At 37.8% G+C, this 24,474-nt stretch overlaps 3 protein-coding genes and 1 long non-coding RNA gene across 4 annotated transcripts; 2 read left to right on the top strand and 2 right to left on the bottom strand.

Moving 5' to 3' along the window:
- Positions 1-365: 365 nt before the first annotated feature.
- LOC6568335 lies at positions 366-1,522 on the bottom strand. Its single transcript, XM_001994649.3, has 2 exons — positions 1,439-1,522; positions 366-1,382 (listed from the first exon to the last, which is right to left on the bottom strand). The coding sequence occupies exons 1-2, from the start codon at positions 1,454-1,456 to the stop codon at positions 462-464; spliced, it is 939 nt and encodes a 312-aa protein (XP_001994685.1). The 5' UTR covers positions 1,457-1,522; the 3' UTR covers positions 366-461.
- A 308-nt stretch (positions 1,523-1,830) lies between these two features.
- On the bottom strand, positions 1,831-3,969 carry LOC122322512. The gene is made up of 2 exons (XR_006246667.1): positions 3,906-3,969; positions 1,831-3,272 (listed from the first exon to the last, which is right to left on the bottom strand). It is a non-coding gene; the product is annotated as an uncharacterized LOC122322512 (long non-coding RNA).
- Positions 2,329-4,571, top strand: LOC6568336 (transmembrane protein 135). Its single transcript, XM_001994650.3, has 4 exons — positions 2,329-3,258; positions 3,721-3,861; positions 3,917-4,083; positions 4,162-4,571. The coding sequence occupies exons 1-4, from the start codon at positions 2,329-2,331 to the stop codon at positions 4,289-4,291; spliced, it is 1,368 nt and encodes a 455-aa protein (XP_001994686.1). The 3' UTR covers positions 4,292-4,571.
- A 181-nt stretch (positions 4,572-4,752) lies between these two features.
- On the top strand, positions 4,753-8,021 carry LOC6568337 (transmembrane protein 135). Its single transcript, XM_001994651.2, has 4 exons — positions 4,753-5,182; positions 6,008-6,781; positions 6,895-7,202; positions 7,484-8,021. The coding sequence occupies exons 1-4, from the start codon at positions 5,030-5,032 to the stop codon at positions 7,611-7,613; spliced, it is 1,365 nt and encodes a 454-aa protein (XP_001994687.1). The 5' UTR covers positions 4,753-5,029; the 3' UTR covers positions 7,614-8,021.
- Positions 8,022-24,474: the final 16,453 nt, after the last annotated feature.

The raw sequence follows: 24,474 nt of genomic DNA, 5'->3' as shown, positions 1-24,474 counted from the left end.
ACCGGTATATGAAGCAATCAATCTTAACTCTAATCCATTTACTTTTTGAGCTATATGTAATCGATTTGCCACATTTTAAGTTGCACAAAACCAATAAACTTTCCTAGTTTGTTTTTTAGAATACACAAATTTAAACGATGAACATAGTTCTCAATACAAAGCTAATTGCTACGGTACGCACATACGATATTCGCCTATCGAAATTTAGGAAAATTACCTATCGAGCGTGCACTTTGACTTCAAATGAATTACAACTGTTCAAATATAATTCTAATGTTATATTATTGTGCAATTTATTTTGTATTTGTAGTAGTAAGTACAACACAATTAAACTTGATTGGCAATTCATAGCAACCGGTTTATAATTAAAAACTGTATAAATATTTATTGTTATTTTGGTTTAGAACTTAAAACTAAACAGACGTTGTAGGTTGTTAGAACATAATGCTTTTGGTGGCTGACTAAGCATTGCTTTGTGAATGGCGCTTTTTGCGTTTCTTATCCATGGGTTGCTCTGCGTCAGGAATGTCTTCAGCTTTTACTGCACCATTTGCTTTACGCTTCAGCTGTTTTTTGTCCAGCTTCTGGGACTGATTCGCCTCTTCACAGTCGTCATCGTCGTCGTCGTTCACCAGATCCACATAGTTTGGATGCTCGCTGTCTTCCATGAACTTGGGCAGGACGCCAGTCAGCACCGACTGTCGCACATCGTGTTCCTTCTGCTGCAGCGTTTGTGTGGTTGCCAGCAGTTTACTGCGTATCTGATAGAAATTGCCCGTGGCGAGCTCTTGGGCCTTTGCCTCGGCGCATCTCTTATCCGCATGGCGCAGCTTCGTCTTCGTCTTCTTGTCCAAATCGATATGCTTTTTATAGTCACGCCCAAAGAACGGATGTCGCAGAGGCGCTTTAAATTTTTGTGGTTCGCAGGATTTGGGACACTGATTGCTGTCCATATCCGCATTGGGCTGATGCATATTCAAACGCTTGCCAACCACCAATTGACCAGCCAGTGGCAGCAATCGCATCGCGTACTTGTTCTTGCTGTTGACGTAGCCAACGGATTGGGTTTGCGGCTGTGCGTAGTGTGTGGCACGCACCTGAATGTCGCCCACATAGCGGCGACCGGGCAGTTTGATGCGCTTGCTGGTCAGCATGCTGCTCAGGTCGATGCCTTTGGGGCACTGCAGCACCCAGGCATCGTGGGTGGCCGGATCAAATTGTTCCATCTGCTCGCCACATTCGCTGGCAAAGCGATTTGTGTCGATTTCTCTGTATTCATTCTCCTCGAGAAATTCCTTTTTGTACACTTTGTAGAGCTTGCGAGCCTTCTTTCTATCATCCCCATTCGCATTAGGATCGAATTTTAATTGTACGCGTTTCAGCTGCAAGAAATGTACATGCTTTATCACAGGTTAACCATTTGTTTTAGTTTACTCACGTCACTTTTGGAGTCCATGCTCAAGCACTAAACAACTAACACTGCACGTGGGCTATCGCGCACTGTGCTGTAAAACGTGCGCAATTCCTTATCGATAACTTTCTCAATTCCCCCGACGTATTTTATTCAAAGCACTCTTTATACATTTAATATTAGCATTTAAATTAAGCATTCATATGCTTTGTGCGCCCAAGCTTTAATTAAATTTAGTACTAGGCTTCAGGGGAGTAGATTTTAAGTTGGCTTAACCACTGTGCAAAGGTTAATTCTTAGCTTACCAATTCTTGCGCCAAACTCTGAAAAGCAGATACGGTCACACCGATATCAGCTGACAGCTGTTTTAATTGTTTTGTTTACATTTTTATGGAACGCAGTAGTACTTGGCAAAACAATTTGACATCTAGTATTTATTTATATTACCCAGTTGAGTACAAAGCATTTTAGAGATCTGATTTAAAACAAGCTTTAGTTAAACATATAACTGCGATTGGGCAACAACTGGTTTTCTCTCCATATTCAAATTCGTGTAAGTATAAACTAGACCAGCCTTTTTTTTGTTGTTGAAATAGCTCCCAGTGAGATGCAAGAGTTTATTGTTCGTTTTATCAGTTGCGTACTTGACCCGCTGATAACGCCAAGTAATTATATACTGTAAAATAGTAAACAGATATTTATATACATACATTCTTAATCGATGTTTGACTTAAGTTTGCTGCTATTTTTAGTGTGGTTGATTGCAATCGAAAGTGAAGCCAATAGCCTCTGTTTTTAGATAAGATTAAAGTCTAAGGTTTGGACTTCTAGCCTTGACACTGGAACTGATTTCAAGCTTAATAAGCTTAACTAATAAATGTTTTGTGCATTCACATTACAGTCGCTTTATTTCGATAATGGGTGCACAAAGCAAGCTGCTTGATCCGCTGCGCATTTCGTGCCAGGAGTTTCAGCATCCCTGGACGGACAAATGTGTAAATGCCACAGCTGGCATATTGCTTTCGGCCACGCCATACTGTCTACGTGTCTACACCATAGTGTATGCATTCTCGCTGCTAATGCGACATCGTGTACCAACGCTGCAGGATCTGCGACGCACTCTTCTGGGCATTCTTCAATCGACCGCATTTCTGGTGACGAATGCCTACACTTTCATCCTGTACAATTGTCTGTTGCGCAATCTGTTGGGACGCTACTACTTCAGCACCGTTGCGTTCGTGCCCTCTTTTTTCTCGTCGCTCACGGCCATTTTGGTCGAGCGTCCGGCGCGTCGTCCACTGCTGACACTCTATGTTGCCAACGTGGCCACTGAAGCACTCTGGAAAATGGCCGAGGCACGCAACTGGGTGCATCCCATTCCCCATGGACAAACATTGATATTTGCGTGCAGCATGTCCGCACTGCTGTATCTGTATCGCTTGAGCGCCACCGATGACTCCATCTTCAACATTTTGCGCATTTTTGTGGGCAAGGATGAGGCCGGTCCGATTGTCAAGATTGAGCACATGCTACCCGGTGAGCAGCCAGCTCCTTCGCGGCTGCGACCCACAGTTAATTTTACCACCGCCGCCGATTGGGTGCGCATTTACACCAATCTAATCCGCGGCAGAAATGACAGCTGCCGCCACAAGTCCAGCTGTATCAGTAATGCCATTGTTGGTGGCTTGCGTCCCTTTGCCGGCGGCGTCGCTCTGCAAGTGGCTCTCAAACTGGTGATGAATATAAAGAGCGTGTTTCAAGGCAAGATGCTGTGGCGCAAGCAAATCTTCAATAGAAACACCCTGCAACTGGGCGTTTTCATGGGCAGTTTCTCGTTTCTATTTAAGGTGAGTTGACAATTCTGAAATAGTGTATTTAAATAGAACGGATTACATATTCAATTAAGTTTTCCTTTGCTATTACCACATTTCCATATAATTCTAAATTATGCTGGTCAGCAAAGATTAGTGTGTAAAATATAAATCAGAGCGAGTCAATCAATATGCCTTAAGTGTAAAATCCATTATCATTCTCATTAACATATCGCACTTTCAATCATATCGTAAGCAGCTGAAATCGCTCAAACAAAATTGAAAAGAAAATCTTAAAAAAAAAATAGTCCTCCGCTTTTGTGCTTTGCCGAATATATAATGATTAAGATATCATTCTAAATTAATTTATCTAATATGACGTAGTGATTTTAGCAGTATTCGGAAATTAATAAGCAGCTAAGATAAAAGATAATTATTAAATTAAAATTTTAGTTAATTGTACTTTGGGAAATGTTTTGTTTTTAATATCAATTGCAGTCCATGTCCTGTTTACTGCGCCACTGTTTCGATCGAGATGAGGCTCTCTTTGCCATACCCGCAGGTCTGGTGGCCTCACTCGCCTTTACCCAGTACCCCGACAATACCGTCGCCTTGTACGTTATGTGGAAGGCTATACAAGTAAGTATTGTTTATATATGAGAGAATAATTCACTATAACTCACTTCTTTTACAGATACTCAGCGGCATTGGTCAGGAACGGGGTATTCTGCCACGTATACCCAACTTTATGATGTATATGTATGCATTTTTCACAGCGGTGCTCTTCCATACCGGCATTGTGGAGGCGCAGTCATTGCGACCCAATTACTACAAATTTCTGCAGGCCATATCGGGCGAGAGGCAAGCATTGGCTATATAAAACACACACCTTATCACACTTGATATGCTAAATGCGATAACATATTTTTTTTGTAACAGACTCAACAAGTTCAATTTGAGCGCCTTTGATGTCTTCGGTTTAAATACACAGCAGCAGACGAACGAAATGCTCAAAAGCCTGAAAATCATCGACAAGCTGTCGCTGCCAGCATTCTCATTTGCCTCCTGAGCGAGCACACGATTGAAGTCGAACTGAAACGTGCCAGCAAATGTGTTACCATAATAAGTCTCAGCACTTAAAGTGCGCATATATTCCGCGTTCGATACGCCTCTCATCATCATAACCGAATTATATTTAGTATATAGGTACTGTATATATATATAACTATGTAAAGCACTCAATTGTGTTAAGTGGCCTCGGTGTATATTTAGGTAGTATGAGTGTTTATGACAAATAATTGACTTTTTTTTCTACCAGTTTCTTAATAAAACAAATATCAACAAAACTACTTAACGACTCTTTAACTCGTTTGTTCAAGAGCGCAGCTAAGAGTCGCCACGATTGATAAACCGAAAGTGTTTCATTATAAGCACAACACGCTCTCTTGCTTAACGTTATTTGCGTGTTATCATAAGCGACAAATTGAGTTCTCCGAAACAAATGGTGTTCAATAGTTCGCCGCAATAGACAGTCGAATTTGAAGCGTTTAGCTGAGTAGATTGCACTATTTGTGTAAGGTATTCGGTGCGCATTCCATGCGGATTTTAACCAACAAGCTAAACTAAATCCAAGCGAAAAAGCAAGTGAAACAGGCGCATTTTTGTACTTTGTTCGCGGAATTGGTGGGTGCGTGTACGAGTTTCATCGATAATCTTATCATCATTGGTCACCTGCCAAGTGTGGTAATCTTAATATATACGCTTAAGCCTTAATCGCGGTACATTTAATAAAAAAAAAAAGCATAGCATGACCGTGCAGAGCAAACTAATTGACAACGCCATCAACTGCAGCTGTCGTGAATATGTGCATCCATGGACATCTAGTTGTATCGCCAGCGCAGGCGGCATGCTACTTGCTGCCATACCGGTTACTATGCGCACCTACGCAGTGGTCTATCTGGTAAGTACTGGTAACCGAATTAGATATAAGCATATTCCATTTTGAAGTTGAGACAAAATAACAACTAAATTTTTTACTTTCGATTATTTCAATTATTACCATTATATCGCTTATCATCACACGAGTTTGAGTGCAATTGGTTTTTTTTTTTTTTTTTTTTGAAAAGAGTATAATGATTTTATGCAAAATTATATTTAACAGGATATTACTCGACTACAGCATTCTTACTTGTTTCTATGTCTTTTCATAGTTTTTTTTTTTCTGAATTTAAATAATTTGCGGCGTGACATGACACATTTTTCCATAATTATTGTCTCAGTTTTGATTGCATTAATTGTTGTATTCTTATTAATAGTTACAATATCAGCTAGCAGATCTGTTGGTTTATGCTCTTTTAATTTATATAATAATATAAAGAGAGATCAATATTTAAGGGATCTAACATCTTTAAGAGAAAACTCTATTAACTGCGATTTAAATTGATGCAAAAAATAAAAGAAAATGTAACGCAGTTTTCCCATGCTGACCGTTTAGAATAGCTTTAACATAGGTTTGTGTCAAGGGTGTGGAAAGGCAATTTTCAAATTTACAGAGTTCTTATTTACACAGAAATGGTCGATATCATAAAAATCAAATTCTTATATTTAAGTGTAAGACATTGTTTTGCACCGCGAATCACAAGTTTACCACCGATTATTTTCTTGTTGGTTGCCGCATTGCATATAGAGTGCTCATTTCTAAAATCTGAATAGAAAGAAATGCAGAAATAGTAGAATAATATTGTATACTGTATAATAAATAATTGATTATTATCAAATTTTACAGCTGGCGCTCGTGATGAAAATGCGCATTCCAAGATTGTTGGACTTACAGCACACGATTACTGGCATTTTAAAGTCGACGGCCTTCCTCACGACGAACGCTTATATGTTCTCCTTGATGGTCTGCCTTGTTCGTCGCTTCCTTGGTCGCTTCTATGCCAGCACAGTGGCCTTCATACCGACATTTATTGGCAGCTTTGTCGCATTGAGCATTGAGCGACCGGAGCGTCGCACACCACTGGCGCTGTATGTGGCAAATGTTGCTTCAGAGGCATTGTGGCACATGTTGGAGGCACGTGGTCTAGTGCGCTCAATACCCAATGGACATGTTTTCATTTTGGGCTGCAGCCTAACAGCTCTGCTCTATATGTACCGCATGGGTGTGCATAAGACGAAGGTCAAGGACGCCACCTTTAAGGCTCTGAGTATACTCATTGGCAAGCAGGAGGAGGGTGCAATTAAAACGCCACAAGTAACAACCAAACAAAACTCCAGGCAGCCATTCGACTTCCGCAGCATCTCTGCCTACATTCAGCTCTACGATCGTGTGCAAAAGGCCAAACATCCAAGTTGCCCACATCGCGAGGGTTGCGGCAGTTACGCCCTCCTGGGTGGCCTAAAACCCTTTGTGGGCGGCATTGGGTTGCAAGTGGGCCTAAAGCTGCTGCTCAGCATACCCAACATAATCAAAATGAAGATGAACTGGCGCAAGCAGATATTTAACAAAGGATCTCTGAACTTGGGTCTGGCCCTGGGCACATTCTCACTGATCTACAAGGTAAATCTTATTGGACTAGCAAAAAGTATACCTATATAGTAGTTAATATGTATTTTTTAAGTTTTAATATCCGATATTGCAATCGATAATTGACGATAACTTTCTGATTTTAGGCAGTTTCCTGTTCTCTGCGCAATGTTTGTGGATATGATAGTGCCACTTTTGCAATACCCGCCGGTCTGCTGGGCTCCATTGGTCTGTTGCAGTTCCCAAACATTACGATATCGCTGTATGTGATGTGGAAGGCGATGCATATGCTCTATGTTTGGGGCATTAAGGAGGATGTTGTGCCCGAAATACCGCACTTTAATATGATACTATATAGTGCGTGTACAGCTGTGCTCTTCCACTGCGCCATCCTGGAGGCAAAAACAATACGTAGCAGCTACTACAGATTCCTATTTGATATGTCGGGCAAAAGGTAAGACTTTAAATCCTCTTATATAAAATACCTTCTACCGACTGACAGATAAATCGTCACTCAAGGCAGGGCTTACAAAATTCAAGAATCACGCTTTGCGAAATTTAAACTGTCGTCCGACCAAATGTATTTTTAAATATTTATGCAAGATATAATATGTGAAAATTCATTGGAGACATGTTACATTTCCAACGAAAATTCCAACCCAAACTATAGTTAAAATGTGCAATATTTGCCAGTAGATCTCCAAAAATAAATCTTATATTTTTTAACCCACACAGAGTGAGTCTCTTCCACGTGGAAAACTTCGAAGGCTTCGGAATGAAGAGCAAGGAGCAAGTAAATGAAGTCGTCAAGAAGCTCAAAATAGACTTATCGTCGCCACTGCCCATAACGCCACTAACCGTCTAAAGCGGTGCTTGAATTATACGAATTTAGTTGGGAGCATTCATTGAAATGGTAGCTTGATAGTCTTAAGTAAATAAATAATAAAATAAATATATGTTTATATTTGCTATAATTTGTATAATAAAATTTAACAAAATGTTTGAAATGAAATGCCCAAATTGGCCGTAAACTGTGCCGGAACATTCATCACATTGTTAAACGACAACAGTCCTCATCTTCAATCTCATTCCCATTCTCAGCAACTTGCTAGGCCTACTCAATTATTTACATTTATATGTCATAGAAATTTATTACCAGCCATAACTCAGCCGGCTAGCCGAAAGTGCAGCGTTTAAAACTTACTAAAAATAAATATAAAACACAAAATGAAAACGAAAATGTAAATGTAAATGTAAATAAAATAAAAGGAATTTAACGCAACGAACGATGTCCTTGGCCCATGATTATCTTGGCTGAATGCGTGACGGAGCTTAACAAATGAATTATTGGCCGGGCCAACATTTAATGTCGTTCATTTGAATAGGTCTGGCAAAAGCTTTTGCGGCAACACTAGTCACCCAAAAACAATTGAGGCAACTACCAAGATGACGGCCTTGTTGTTTTCAAATTGAGCTGCAAGTAATGAAAATGCAAATTGCTTGCCGCCGTTTCCAGCAATTTGCGAACTGCCCAATTGTGTAGCATACTTCTCAGAGCCAGCAATTGCAAGCTCTTAGCATTTATGATATTTATATGCATGCCACTTCGCTGGCGACCAGGCCCAACATGGAGCCAAGTCAACGGCATGGAAAACTCAAATGAACCAAGCGACAAATCTCATTAATCACAGCGAACATTTCATTCTGAGAATCTTTTCAACTTGTATGTGTGTGTGAGTGTATCTGGAATTATCAGCTTAGCAGTTGCAGTTGTTGTTGCCGTCTATTTTGTTGTTGTCGTTCGCGTTGGCGACTAGCATAAAAAAAAAAAATGCATATAAATTGAATATTATAAATTGTCCAAGTCCAACTTCTGTTACTCATGCCACTTACTTAGTCCGTTGCCTTGGCTTGTTGCAAAGTCGTAACTTCATTTAAGTCAATCACAATTGCCGTCTTCGTGCCAGCCCCTCTTCTCTCGATTCTCTCGACTTAAATTGTAAACAAGAAAATTATGCAAATAAATTGACTCGCCCTAGTTCGACTTGTGCATGCAACATGCAGCATGCAGCAGGCAACACTTCTGGGTAGCACCACACCCGAACGTTGTTCAATAGAGGAAACAATTAAAATAAAACTAGTAATACTTGTACTAAAGTGTTTTCCAGCCAGTATACAGATTTTTGACAACTTTAGAATTGGGATGAGTCGTTGGGTAATATGGAGTAGAAAATCCAAAAATATGCAAATATTATTCACTATTGCTTATTGTTTTGTGATCACTTTTGTTTGAGTTTGAAACTCCACAACCAACTGCATCCTAAAGGGATTCAAAATATATTGAAGTATAAAAGATTTAAAAAAAAAAAACAGATCTGGAGCCAGCGAAAGTCATTTAAAAATTATACATTTTTAAAATTGCACAATTATTTTAAATAGCAAAATAAATTTACTTAAAATACTTTGATTTCAGTAATATTTGTTGTTTATTTTTGAATATTTATGTTGCAATAATCCCTAAATGGGAATAGATAAACATGTACACATTTTACAACTGTTGCTTTTATAGTTGCCAAGTTAGACACAATTATGTTAAAAAATAAATCTCTCGGCTCCTGAAGCACTTTAATACTCGAGCGAGAGAAAAAGGTTTACTTTGGGCAACTCGCTTTTATATAGTAAATATCAAACTTAAATTATTCGTTTAATAGCAATCTAAAATGAACTTTCATGCAAATGAAGTTTCTGGTGTCCAATAAAAATCTACAAAAAGAGACTAAATAACTGACAACAACTAGTTGGGCTGATGCACCTACATGTGTATATATGTATTTCTGTGTGTGTGTGTGTGTGTGTAGGTCCTGCTGTTTTTGTGAACTTTGCTGTTGCAGTAAATTGCATTTGATATTTTTACGAAGACAGCCCAAATGACAAGGTATGTCAACGCAAGATAAGCACTAAGTGAAACCAAGGCGAAAGCAACTGATGATAACTGGCTAGAGTAGGGGGCTAGAGAGAGGGACAGACTGAAATAGGGAAACGTGTCCTTGTGCAAAACTACAAAATAAATGACATTTTCCATTTTATGAACCAAACGTTCGTCGCTGAGAATGTTTAATTAAAATTTCTTCGGAACTCTTTTTCAACCATTATAATTTTGTCATGTGATATGAAAATTCAAATGTGAAAGAATAGAAGAACATCAGCCAAAAATTGGATTAAATTTATTTTGGTTAAAAATCAACAACAAATTTAATGAACTCTATATCGAAGGCGATAAGAGCATAAATAATTCTTTATAAAAAATGCTAGATAAAAATTATAAATTTCCGGTAAGACTTCCCACTGAGAACCATTCAATCATTTTATTTATGGCAAAAAAAATAGATTGTAATTTGTGCTGTATATAAGTGATACACAAATACGTAGTTGGCTAAAACACTTTCTATAGCTGATAATTGAATAAATACAAATTTACCAAAGTTATTTCAAGCAGCTTATCAACATTGATAATAGAGTGAAACTTTGACCGTTTATTCACAGTAGCAATAGTAACATGTATATACACATTTGGCACATTGCGCTAGCAACATTCGCAAAAAACACTCAAAGCTTATTCAAACACGCTCGAACTTGGTATCAGTCCATTGCCAGAGTGTTCTTGGGCCAACTTTAAGCTTGGGGTTCGGTCAATTCCCGATGCTCGTGTTCGTGACGGGACTCGCATGCATTCGTAACTGCAGCTAAGCGTGGACTACGCGGCACGCATCCTGTGGAACCATCTTGACTCTAACTGGGTTAGTGGTACAAGTTCAGTACGCTCTTTGGCGCAGCGCATGTGTTTCACTTCCACTGCGGCACGTGTGGAACTGAAACAGGACAAAACACCGATGTCATCCACTAGACGCTGAGAGTGGCCCATGAAACACGAAAGGCAGCACAACGTGCTCCCCAACAGCAGCAACATAATACAACACAGCCTGAAGTCGTTGCGAGTTGAAATTGTCGTAACTGCAACTAATGTACACCAATTCCCATATTGGACTTGAAAGCTATCCAGCTTTTTAAATCAAACAAAGATTTTTCTACTGAATGTCGGGCATCAATGTTATGTAGATACTGCCTGTTACCATTTTTTTTTCTTATATTCCTAACTTTATGTTTAGCATAAGAAATATACATTTTTATATATATATAATTTTTTTCCTCTGCGAAACTTAAAGTTGTATGTATTTATTTAGTATTTTCATTTCTCTATGTTTTTGATAAGAAATATAATATTTATCAATACACAAATATAGTTTCAAAATTATAAAAATACAAATTGCAGTTGACATGTGTCATATATATTTGGATTTGAATAATAATTACATTATTTAGGAAAGCATATTACAAAAAAAAAACTATTTCTCTTTACTAGCAAAATTTTAGTTATTTATTGTTTGGCGACCTCTTTTTATAATTCACGGTTCCATGTCAATGTGTTTAGTTCACAAGTTTTAGCCTTCAACTGGTGGGAATTGTTTGCCACACTTCCTGTGTGCTCATATACAACAGCTATATTGCTCCACCTGAATATCTTATATAACTCATAGCTCAGTTAGCAGCTGCATGAGCCTAATTGGCGCTACAAGGCTTACCAATTTGTAAACGATGCTATCTACATCTCTCTGCTCCCATCTGGATCATTTACTGGCGTGGTTTGCATCAGTTCGGTTCACTTCGCATCGGTTCGGTTTGGTTCAGTTGCCTTTGTCTTTGCTATTTGGCATTGTCGTCGCATTTGGAAATACTTTTGTTTGTTTTCCTGCAGCACCCATCCTCTGGCAGTGCAAGTTATCTTGTGCCCCAATGCTCACAGTGCATCAGCTGCTATTGCCACTGCTGCCTGCCTGCACCACCTTCACCCAGCCATCGCGTTGGCAGTGCCCAGTTATTGGCAATGTTGGTGGCTGTTAAACGTTCGTCGTCTTTGTTCGCTACTTTGCCGTGTGCTAAGCCCCCTCTTGCTCCACATGTCCCATGCCCAGCCAGCTCTGGTTGGTGGCAAGAGCATTTCTTTGTTATGCTTGCCGCTCGACAATTGCGCCGCTGATTGCCCTCATTTCAGACTTGAAATAATATTAAAAACTTTTACTCAACTCGATGTGGCGTCTCTCTGTCTATTCGTCTGCCGTTGAGCCGCACCGGATTTCATGTTCTCTCTCTTACTTGCTTTTGTCTACCAGCAGTAGCAGCAGCAGCAAGTCCTTTGCCTTTGCCATTGCGCTGCCGGCTGTCAGTTCTTTTCCTTTGTCTGCACCCCTCCCCCTTTCTCAGCCTTTGGCTGCGCCTAAATGTATGCTTCAACCGCAGTTTGTCGACTGCTGATGCAGCTGCTGCAACTGCAACTGATACTGCTACCTACTACAACTGCTCAAACCTACTGCTACTACTACTGCTACTGCTACTGCAGCTTTACCCGTATCTGAACGCTTTGATTCTCATTTGTGTCTGCTTTTATTTACCACATAAATCACGTGCTCTGCCACTGGCCGAAAGCCATCGCAAGGACATTTCTATCCATCCATCTACTTAACCTCATCGCACTGCTCGCAGCACTTCTCTGCTTTGCCTTATCTGCCAGCCAAGTTGCTCAGTATTTTGTCCTACATACTCCTACCTCTTATATCCTTTCTATATTATTCTACTTCGTCTTCTTCTTATTTTTGTACAGACAATAACAACCACTTTTTAACCGTTAGTTGCTATTTTTACGATTGGCCATTTTCTTTTACATTCCAGACAATTTTCATTGTCTACGAAACGTGTTCTCTCCTCCTTTTTTATATTACTGTCTCTCTCCCTATTTTTTATATACCCTGGCCTATAAGTTTATATAAATTGAGTATACAAATTTATACAAATTTACCAATTTAATATCGAAGTACTACACCTATGTATTATATTAAATCTCATTAAAAATACACATTTTAATTAAACTTACCAGATATGTGCTTTCTAATATTGCGCATACAAATTGAATAAATTCGACCAATTTAAGTTTTTAATATAAGCCAAAGGCAAGAGTATTGCATGTCTGGCAACTCAACAACATTCTCGTTTTCTATTTTTATTTATTTATATTTCTTTTTTACCCTTAGTTCTCTTTTTTGGCACCATAGCACACGTATCCGCTTTGGCGATTTTTTCGCAATTGCAGTTGTTATTTTTTGCTAGTATTGCTGTGGCTGTTGTTGCTGGTGTTGTTTGGCTTAGCTCGTTGATAGTGTTACTGTGTAGGTGACTGCTTTTTTTCTTTTGTTGGGGGTAATTGATGATTTACAACTTATTTACGCTTCGATTGTGCAATAATTGAAAATTGCTCCAAATTCATTTGGGCATTCCTTAATACCTTGTCGCTGTTGGCAACTGGACTCGCGTTCCTCTCACAGGTCAACGGAGGCATCTATCGATTTGGTAATTTTTGCTTTGTGGAGCGTGGCAGCTTCTTAAAGCAGCTAGCATATAAGTTAAAATACCAATGGGCCTTAGCAATTGCATTCAATGCGCTTAAGCACATGGCTGCTACATGCCTTCGCTCGATATGCAACACCAATGGGGTATGCCAAATGAAATGGTTAACGGATTAAGTAGCAGCAGCAGCAGCAGCCTCAGCAGCAGCAGCTGAGGGCGGAAAAGTAGTTGAAATCTTTGGCAAGCAGACAAAGCGAAACGTTGATCCACAGTGGAAAGGATAAAGCTGCGGCTGCCCAACTTGGCATTGAGCCACACTAAATTGAAATAGATCCAGGCAGCGTGGCCAAAATGTTGGAGCTCCACTTTCCTGTAACTTCAAAACGGAATAAATAAAGCAGCTGCAAGAAATTTTTACTGGGCAGCAAATGTAATAGCTTTCAACTTGACTGCAAAAACAGTTGAAGTCGCAGTTACAGCAGCAGCAGCAGAAGCTTGGCCAATCATTTTTGTGGCAAGCATATGGCCAAGCAGCTGGTAAGTTGGTCCGACTGGGCTTATACTTAGTGCTAACTTTCGCAATTTCGCAATTGGCTAGCAAATGTATTTTGCTGTTTGCGTTCGATCTGCTTTTAATTTATATTATACAGATCTGCGAGAAACGGTAAATACATATTGCGGAAAATGCATACCCTATGAATAAAATATGGAAAACTACCCTAAAACTAAGCGGAAAAACTATAAGAACTTATGTTACAATCTAAATACAAAACTGATCAATACACTTTATCCCCATAAAAATAAGTTCTAAGTTTTTTTTATCAGAGCACAAAATTCTTCACAGCACTAAACACATATCTGGTACTTATAGAAATCAAGCTCATATTTTATCTCCATTCAGATATAAACACTTTTGTGTTTATGGGAATCATAGTCTATGAAAATAATTTTGAAAATTGAAAAGTTAATCAGCCGTTAAAGTGTTCTTAAATTATCGTCAGGGAAGTGATTACTTTAATCGAAATAAATTCCTTTATTTTTGCGTGTACATTAATTGCACGTTTATAACTTTTGTTTCTTTTGGCTTGTACATTTTCAGCATATAGCTGCCAATTATTAAAGTCATTAGAAGGACCTGCAACTGGCAGCTGTGGGGCCATAAATTGCTGCCTGTAAACACATGGCAGGTAGCACCAACGACAAATGACAGCCCAAAAGCAAAATGTTGCCTAATTTTTTTTGTTTTTTTTTTTTTTTTTTGGTTTTGGTCAAGCGCTCACGCAGCGCCAACATCGACGTTGACAAAGTTGCAGTCAACGCTAAGTGAGCTACATAAATTTGCTGGCCAGCGCTGCTGCTAATTCGCCAGTGGGCGTGGCCATAAATAAAAAAAAGAAAGAAACTGCAAGCACACAAATTATGCCTAGAAGCTGGCGGCAACATTTGCGATGCTGCATTAGCAGGCAACACCACACGCATGCCGGACACTGCAACAGAACCCTGGGCTAGCTGTACAAATGGCCATCCACTGGCTATTAGATTACGCAGCACCCATTTAACAAGCTTCTAGCCCTTAACCCTGCCATCCCTCTACGTTGCATGCATACCAGATCAGCTGCAACTCGCAGAGCTGCTGTGTTTTGGCAAAACCCTTTCGCATTCGCGTTGTCATCGGCCAATGATATGTGTGTATCTGTATGTGCCTCGCTGATTATTTTGTCGGCCACTAAAATGATCCCAGTTTTTGGGCTGACTGTATATGAGCCGGTCCAGTTGAATGCTTTAAGTGATACTTCAAAATGTTCCTATGAATAGTTGTCTTGTGTGGCGTATACGTAATATATGTTTATCAAAGATATTCTAACTTTTGAAAATCAAATAAATAAATCATTAAATGTGCCTATGCATATTGTTCATCAATTCGATTATATAATTTAAATTAATATTACATTTGTTCTTTCATTATTGACAAATATAGTTGATTGTTATTTTATAAATGAATACATTAATCCAAATTTGTTTATTATTAATAAAATATTTATTGAGGTATTCAATTTAGTTTGATCTTAAATAACTGGTGTATAGACTTTCATAATTTCCATCTGATATTCAGTTGTTATTATTTTGGAATAATATTGAATTTAGCTAAGAATGTGAAATATTGCTTACTACTTCTAAAAGATTGGACAAAAAGAGTATAAAACGAAGCTAACTGTTCGTGTTCTTGTTTTGTATAGCTTTAACTAGCTGGTTAGGCATAAAGCCAACCCAATTGTTTAGCTTTCTACGCGTAATTAAATGTACGGCTTCCATTTTAAGTCAAGGGCCACAGGAAGGAAGGCCACCAGACGCTTTTTACGACCCAAAAGGGGTTAAGTGCAGCGACAAACGTTGCCCATCAGGCCTTCCTCTTGCGACTTCGATAGTTGTTGTTGCCATGTCGGTGATGTTGGACAAGCAGACACCCTGCAGCTAAACGTGAAATAGTTTAGACAACTGATGTTTATTATTTAGTATTATTTATTTATTATGCTAAGTAACTTTTCTAACAAGCTTGCGAGAGAATTACAGATTTGAGACTCCAAATGGAAACATAACAATCCCGCTGAGGATTAAATATTGACCTTGGTTTCATTTATTTTTGTTATTGTCTTACTTTTATTTTTAACGAATCTAAAATAAAAATACAGTTCTGAGTTCAGAAATAGACCATTTAAATATATTTAAAAGACGGATTTTAGCTGAAACTAACTAAATCAAGTAAAATTCGATTACATAGAGCATCCCCTTTTTTGCCTTTTCTGCCTTTTAATATTATCATTATGCACAATTATAGCTTTATTGTGAATCCAATTAAGATATAATGGAATTAATTTAAAATTGAAACTGTTCAACAATAAACAGTTGCTATTCCTGGAATGCTTATGCTCGTCCAGCTTAGATGAGATGAGATTGTTAAGTGTTTCTATTCTTGATAAATGAAATTCATGTTTACTTCTTAGAATTGAAATCAACTTAATTTTAAGAGGATCAAATGTACTTTTTGGTAAATTAAATCTCATTTGGTATTATGGGCTTAGAGAAACACATTTATACAAATATACATTTATACTGCCAAAGCTTGCAAAATGCATGCCAGCAGCCAGTAGGTTTTCAAGACTTAATCTTACAAATGCAATACCGTTTTCTACAATAATATTGATACAGGGTATTTAAAAAAATTGAAAGCAAAAACAATTTGAAAAACAGTGCAAAATTCAAATTGTTGCACACTTGGACAAACATTTGAACTGCACTTATCACTTAAACGAGGCATCATCATGAGGCACAACTAACGAACCTAGCTAAATGCTAAAGACGAGTCGCTGCCATGTTGCCACTTGATGGAGTACGTCGATTTGCCTTGGACCGATTGTTATAAGCAAGGCATACATATATATAAAGAGAGAGAGAGAGAGAGAGAGAAAGGGGCAGTGGAACAGTCTCCCCCATACCCACTCAATTTCAGAGCACTTAAAGCGGAAACGGAAGCGGTGAGCACTCATTGTCAGGCTCAGGCGCAACTTTGTTTGCCCATCGCTATTTCCCCATTTACCATTTCCCCGTTTACCACTTGCCATCTATCCGCTTCTCTATTTGTTTCTTTTCGTCTTCCTCAGTCGTTTGGCTACATTTTTTCTTTTTTTTTTCTATACTTTTTCGTTTATTTCGTTTTTTTTTTTTTCATTTTAGCTATCGGTTAAATACTCTGGGCTCGAGCGTGTTAAAGTACATTTGATTTGATTTGTTGTTGACGTCGTCGACGTCGCTGCGGCTGTTGTTGCTGTTGTTGGTGTTGGTGTTGCTGCTGGTTAATGGACAGTCAGACGAGCAGCAGTTGTTGGTGTGACACTAATCGCTCAGTTAGTTGACGGCCCCAATCGAGCAAAATCCAGCACCCACCCTCCCGCAGCACTCTATAAATGGAATTGTCCGTCAACAGACATTCGAGTGCCATAGCATTTTTAATGCAATTTGTCTGATTTGTTGTTGACATATCTCTTGTTGTTGCTGCTTTTGTTGTTGTTGTTGTTGTTGACGGGTTGTTTGGTTGTCGTGATTTGTTGCTGATTTTGTCATTTAGTGATTTTTTTTTTTTGCTATCCCTACTACTTCCTACACATTGCAACCAAATTGCTGCTCTAGTGCAATCATTACTAATTGTCATCAAAATTAAGTGGATTTCGCGTTTTAATTGAAATCGTTGCGTTAAGTAAGTCAACGGATCTAATCGCCTGTGTTTGTTTTAAAGTCAAATTACGTGCAAGTAAGTGGCTAAGCACAGCAATTCAGTCGGTCATCAAGTCTCCCTGCCATTTCCATAGACTAGCCGACGGGCCGACAACAATCAATGTTATCTAATTGCTTCCGAAAAGATTGACTGACCAATCTTCTGGGACAACCTGCAGTGCACTTGGCTAAAGCCCACTCTAGAGCTGACAACGTGCTGAAATTTCAAACAGCACGCATTTGTGTTGCATGAAAAAGAACATTTATTGATTAGCTGCTTAACAGATTTAATAAAACAATATCATATAATATAATAATAATGTTAAATAAAAATAACTTGTAATTATAAATAAATTATTAAAAAAATAATAAATATTGAAATTAATTGGCATTTTAAAATTTTCTTTCTATTTTATTATGCATATTAAGCATTAACAAGACTTACTATTCGAAAGTATAGATATGTAGCAAATTCTAAATAAAGTTATCAAAATATGAAAAAATGTGAATTATTAAACAATGATCACTAAAGATGAATCATTATAATATATCCAAACATTTGAGTCCATTTAAAATTTTACTTCCAATTATATAAGTAATTTAAACACTTTGAAATTTTCAAAGTTGGCAAACTGAAAAAATTAGAAACAAACGGAACAGAAAACCTACATTTTAAATTATGATTTCTGAAATTTATCTATCAAAATAAAAGCATCCAAAAATAATGTTTGATCCATGGTTTTTCTATTACCATTTTATTCTTCACTCATAAATACATTTTAATGTTAGTATTCTTTTATAATTATCTTATCAATATTATTAAAAAGTGCTTGAGGCTTTCTTAGTCGTGTGGTCTCGTGTCGAGAATATCCGAAGCGTGTCCATCTCTAAGCGAGACGTAAGTGTGCCACAAATGATGGCAATGGCATTGCTAGGAACAAGTGCAACAACAACAGCTGCATCCAGACAGACTCCAGCTGCATTGCAGTTGTGCGACATTCAGCCTTGTCGTTGTCTCAATGATGTCCTGTACCAGCATCCGGTCCACGCTCAAGTGTGTGTTTATGCGTATGTGCGTGTGTGCATGGGTGTATGTGTGTGTCTGGCATATACAATTACATGACCTAGCTGACCAACTGGCCAGTTAACCAGCGGTCCAACGGACCATTGGACCAACGTGGCCAGGCAGCCAGGCAGCCAGGCAGCAGCCAGCAATCAAGTCTGATGAGCGAGCTGCTGTGGTCAGAGCTCTCTCAGTAATTTTCAGCACTGAAGGTACGATTGTGGCATTATAACATGATGAGCCTCATTCAGTAGCAAATCTGTGTGGCTATTAAGTGACTGCTGAAGTGCAACGGCAGGCAATAAAAGGGAATTTGATGCAACTTTTGTGTCGTAAACCAACAACTCAATTGTTCTAATCAAAATGAAAAAACCTAGTAATTTGTTGACAGGATGCGTTTGCGGATGCGCCTTTAATTTGTGCCACATTCAATGCAAATCACACAATGCAAGGAAAGTGTGTAAATTTCTTAACTTATATATAAAGTGAGAGCAACATGTAAGACTCTGTAAATTCGCAGATGAATTAAAGTTCGAAAGAAACGAAAAACAAATATGCATCTTTAAATAAGAAAACTAAACTTTACTTAAAATAAAGCAGTTTACTTAAGTCACGAAAATCAAAGAGAATTTCTATTGCGGAACGATTTAGGCTGTATTTATGAGAAATTTAATATAAGAAAATAAAGAAGATTTTCACTGGATGCTCTTCTATATCCACTAGAGGATTCTCTTCTAAAATATAAGATATATAAGAAACATAAATGCAAGTTATACATCATTTTTAATCTAAAGAGTGAATTTAAGCTGAGTTTATGATAACAAAGGTTTGTGTCCTTGCCAGGGGCTCTAAGTCCTTGTTAAAGGCCACCCAAGTGAGAAGGCCTCGGTGTTAAGTTACGGTTAAGCTGAAATTATTTAATTGTTCCCCAAACTGGTGCACAATACCATATAAGCCAGCTGAGTTACTTCCAATTTGTCAGGACGTAGCAGTTAATGAATGTGTAACTTCCCACGGGTGAACTTATGTCTTCATCATATATATTGACTGGGGCATCGAGTTATTGGCACACCATGTGCTTTAGGTCGGCGCCCAGTGCAAATCCTTCAAGGAGTGGCGACAGCAAATCAAGGACACTATCAGCACATCGTATAGGCTACAGATTGGGGGACCTTCAACTGCGGCTGCTGCTGCTGCTGCTGTTAGCAATTATGGCAATTCAAAGTCACGTCTTATGGCAACAGATTTTACAAATGATTTCATAAGTGCTGCACACACAACTTTCCACAGTGGCCAATGCCAACGAACTTTGGGGAGGGTTGGGGATTTGGTTTCCATTTATGCTACAATTTTATGCATAGACTTTCGCAGCTTAAAGTCTTTAAGCACTTGTTGCTGAAGCACAATTTTAAGCATTTTGAATTGCAATACAAATAAATTAAGTATACGCCGCATATAACAAATATATATTTACACGCTGCATGGGGCGCTATCAGAAGACATTCATAAAAACAGCGGGTGGCCCGAGCGTGCCATTAATCACAACTATACAATATTTGGCGTCAGTATTTGGGAGGAACCAAATCGGCGCCTATAATAGACAAAATGTCCATTTAAATGGCATTCAATGAGCTTGACAGCCAAGCCAGGTAAACAAGCTCAGATTGAAAGGCAACACAGCTAACGATGACTGCCAGGACGGATGGACGGACGAGCGTTTGTCCTTGCCGCTGCAATGCCAATAAATAAAACGTCGTCGAGTGCCTGGCGACGCACTGTGGAACCAAGAACCGAATTTGAGCAAATTAATATAATATTACACATGTTCAAATTTAGCTTAATAATAAATAAAGATTTAATTTATAATCCCTTTTAATTTTTAATCTTATTATTATTAGTTTTATTTTGATTATCGGTATAGAATTAATTTTTTTTTTTTGGGTTTATTTTACAATCTTTTGAAATAGTGTGTGAACTGTAAGATGTCATCATTAAGTAAATCAATATCTTTGTAAACAACAACAACTAGTCCAAGTAAAATTCAATTAAATCGACATTCATGTTTTTTGAGATCATTTTTCAAATTTGAACTACAACTCAAATTCTGCACAACTAGTTTCAAGTTTCAAACAGAATGATTTTATGAACAAATTTAAGCTTCAATCAAAATCAGATCGCTTGGATTTCAAATGTAATTTAAGCATCGAAAAAAATCGAATTTCACGAACATTGAAATTAAATCGATCTGCCCACAGTGCGGTTACTTGATACGCATATATTTACACAATGTTTTAAATCAATTTATCAGCTTGACTCCATAAGCAGTGCCAAGGCAAAGAGGATGAACAAAATGGATGCTAAGGTGTCCATAGTTGCCGTATACGGTATAGCCACGTTAGCGCTTTGGTGCGCTCATCAAAATTTATTGATACGAAAAACAAAGTCGAGTACAACAAAAATGTAACAACAAGCACATCTTACTTCCAGCTTAACATGCGATTAAATTCTAATATGGTTTTTATATGGCAGGCAGCCCAGTTCGTCGTTGACAAATGGCAGGTGAGTAAAGCTCGCATCATTGACAAGTTTGTCATTAAAAGCGTTTATTGTTGCTGCTCACAAAATATAAGTAATGAATGCCGCCTGTGGGAGGATTGTACCGTAGCGTTTTATTGACGCACTTAGCTTGGAAGTGAATATATTCTATAGTTGGCAAGTGGCAATGACTTGATAAAGATTGATTGATTGATGGACTGGTAGTGGTGGTAACACTGCTGTTGCTGCTGTTGCTGCTGCTGCTTGGCATGACAAATTGAGCTGTCATAATGTTGTATATACGAATTCGCGTATAAGTAATCCCATATTGCGTATACGCCGCAACGCGCCAAGACACTGCATTGTAGCACATTAACAAACATCCACGAAATCATCAGCATTAAAAACAAATCATTTTACACATTCGCACACATGGCAGTTAAGCTTTAATTTTGTGCTGCTTTATAGTGAGTTTACACACGCCACGTTTATTTAACACAAACATCTCGCACAAACATCCATTTAATGACGCACACGCACAGTTCTGCTTGATGAGGTAAATTAAATATTGCAACACAAATAGCAATAAAAACATGATGTGTAATTGCATGCATTTTATCACACAAGCATTAAGCCAACACATTCACATTCGCTGAATTAAGAAAGATGACGGCTCAGCCAGGTGTCGCCGCTCCTGATTATAGCTATATGCACACACACTCCAACACGCACACTGTATTCAATTGCCACACACGTGTTGCATGTATAACTGGACTTTCGGCCACTGATTGTTTCCGGCTACTGCTTGAGGCGCTTAGCGACACATTAAAGTCTAAGTCTATGCTTGCATTTAAGCAGTTGAAATTCATTACTCTATGCTAGTTCTGCTGTTGCAGCTGCCAGCAAACACAATGAAATCAAAGAAGACAACGCTTAAACCAAACAACAAAAAAAAACAATGCCAGACAGTTGCAATTGTTGCTACTGTTGAGCGACTTGTCGCGTACTGTGTCCCATTTTGAAATAGTTGGGCGAGCCAAAAAAACAACGCAAAAACTTCAAAATATACAATCGAAACTAAAAACTTAAGAAGGAATAGTTATGTTTGGTGTGCCGCAATTTAAAGAACCCTTATCTATGCAACAAGGCTTTTTCAACAATTGCAAGAACAGTCAAATTTAGTCGAAGCAGTCATAAAATAAGTTTGCTTTAAGAATTAAGTAAAACCGGATTCTTGACTAATAATTTATTGTTATAATGATCTGATCTGGCGGTCTCCAATATATGCTCTCTCTTCAATAAAGATACGGACTTATACCAATCAGCTTTTCGCCCAAATCCGGAATATATATGTACTTTTGCCCATTGGCATCTGTCTCTTACTGCACGCAACAAATTTAAAATACACTCTGCAAAAAAAATAACAAAAATATTTTTTATTGCCGTTATGCTTCGCCTTGCATTGCAAGTCGACGCGTCGCGTCGCGTATTGTTGCTTGTCTTGTTGCATGCCTTTGTTTCAACTGTCAGCTGTCAGTTGTGTTGTTGCGGTTGTTGCAGCTTGTAGTCGGTTTGGTTTTGCTGAATTTACTCTGGCTAAAAGCCGCTCTATAATGCTTGTGCCATATAATGTTGCAGTCTGATGTACACGTACATATATAATATATATACATAGGTTTGTTGATACTAATATTCGTTCTTAGCTGTTGCCTCTGACATACATTTGTAGAAATCTTCTGCTTAGCTCTTAAAACATTTCATTGTTTATTTTGCTGCATTTTGTAGATTTTCTCTATTTTTTGGTTTCCTGTTTGAGGTTTTTGAAAACAAAAGCTGCTTTTTACCCGCACACTTTACTTTGGTAATATAAATACTGAAGTGCAAAAGGTGATAAACTAGTTTGCTGTAAATGGACTTTAGTTCCCACAGTTGTCTCAAAGTTGACCATCTGCGCATCAAACTTTACTTCAACACTGTGGGCAAAATATGCCTTTTTGGAGAGTCACCTAAAATGACCTAAAGACATTTGCTTTCATTATGTTTCAAGAAACTTTTGAGAAACATTTGTTGATGCAACTTTATGTTGGAATCTACTGTGAAGACTTAACGAATCAATTACTTAAATTTAAATAGCTTAAAAGGTTTGCATATTACAAATATTTACAGTTTATGCTAAAATGTATATGTTAAAATTTGTCGTGAGGCCATTTAATGAGAAATGAGGGCTCTTCGTCCAAATACAATTATTGCATTCTTGAACATGACTGGACTGGATCAAGAACTATAGCTCATTTATAAGGGAGAGGCTCAATAGATCCAAGTACACAATAAAAGCGGCAATTTTTAAAGTGCTAAAATGTTATACCAAAAATTATATTTATTGATAATTTGTTTATTTAAGGCACTGATCACTAATGAATAATTATATTTATAAATGTTATATAAATTTTAATAATTATATACGAACATCAAAAATTGGTGATTAGTATTTAAATTTAAAAAAAAATATATAAATTAATAGATCAATATTTAAAAAAAAAATTGGTAAAACTTGTTTTAAAATAGGAAAATGCCATAAAAGAAGACAATTTGTGCCATGGTTTAAGCCTCACTTGCTCTCTAACTTGTATACCATGGTAGCATCTGTGCAATAAATAAATAATATATATATATATTTATTTATTTATTTATATAGATATAACTGTTTCTTCTGCTGTTAAGTGCATTTAAGCTTCTGATTCTGATTCTTACCGCTCCGTGGGCAAAGTTAGCAGGTCACCAAATACCAAATGCACGTATGTAAATATTTGTCAATGTACATATATATATATGTGCATAGACAAATATCTGCATATATATATAATAAATATATATATATAAATATGTGTGAGTTTTGGGCGCCCAGACAAACTTGCACCTGTTTGCATCGTCGTTACTATATACTAAGAAGTGCACACGCTGAATGCCACACGCACTTTGTTTTTCTTTTGGGAGCTTTGCATTCAAGACAAAAAGTAGCTCCATGTGAACATCAATATTTTATATATTATTCAACATGCACTTTCTTATTTTTTTTACGAATATTATGGTCCGGAGTAAATGGGAGTATTTAAGTAACCAAATGTAAACAAGAAAATAACTTTTCACACAAATTGTTGAAATTCATGTTTCGGTTTGCCTGTGCAAATAGAAAGAGCAAAGGCAGTTATGGGACTAGTTTTGTTGCATGCCGCACACAACAATATTTTAATACAACTCATGTCAAATAAACGTTTGTTTGCTACACACATTCGCAAACACACACACACACACACACACACACATCAAGGGCTCACAACAACAAATAGATAATCAAATTGTGCAAATATCGGGCAAGTTGCACAGAACAAACTTTCCAATATTC

Source organism: Drosophila grimshawi, unplaced genomic scaffold (genome assembly GCF_018153295.1).
Source record: "Drosophila grimshawi isolate 15287-2541.00 unplaced genomic scaffold, ASM1815329v1 contig_311, whole genome shotgun sequence".
NCBI lineage: Eukaryota > Metazoa > Arthropoda > Insecta > Diptera > Drosophilidae > Drosophila > Drosophila grimshawi.
This window is presented reverse-complemented; position numbering and strand designations above follow the sequence as displayed.

Coding starts and splice junctions, on each gene's coding strand:
- LOC6568336 (XM_001994650.3), top strand. CDS start 2,329: ATGGGTGCACAAAGCAAGCTGCTTGATCCGCTGCGCATTTCGTGCCAG. Junction 3,862..3,916: donor TTATGTGGAAGGCTATACAA/GTAAGTATTGTT, acceptor CTTCTTTTACAG/ATACTCAGCGGCATTGGTCA. Junction 4,084..4,161: donor CAGGCCATATCGGGCGAGAG/GCAAGCATTGGC, acceptor TTTTTGTAACAG/ACTCAACAAGTTCAATTTGA.
- LOC6568337 (XM_001994651.2), top strand. CDS start 5,030: ATGACCGTGCAGAGCAAACTAATTGACAACGCCATCAACTGCAGCTGT. Junction 5,183..6,007: donor CCTACGCAGTGGTCTATCTG/GTAAGTACTGGT, acceptor CAAATTTTACAG/CTGGCGCTCGTGATGAAAAT. Junction 6,782..6,894: donor CATTCTCACTGATCTACAAG/GTAAATCTTATT, acceptor TTCTGATTTTAG/GCAGTTTCCTGTTCTCTGCG.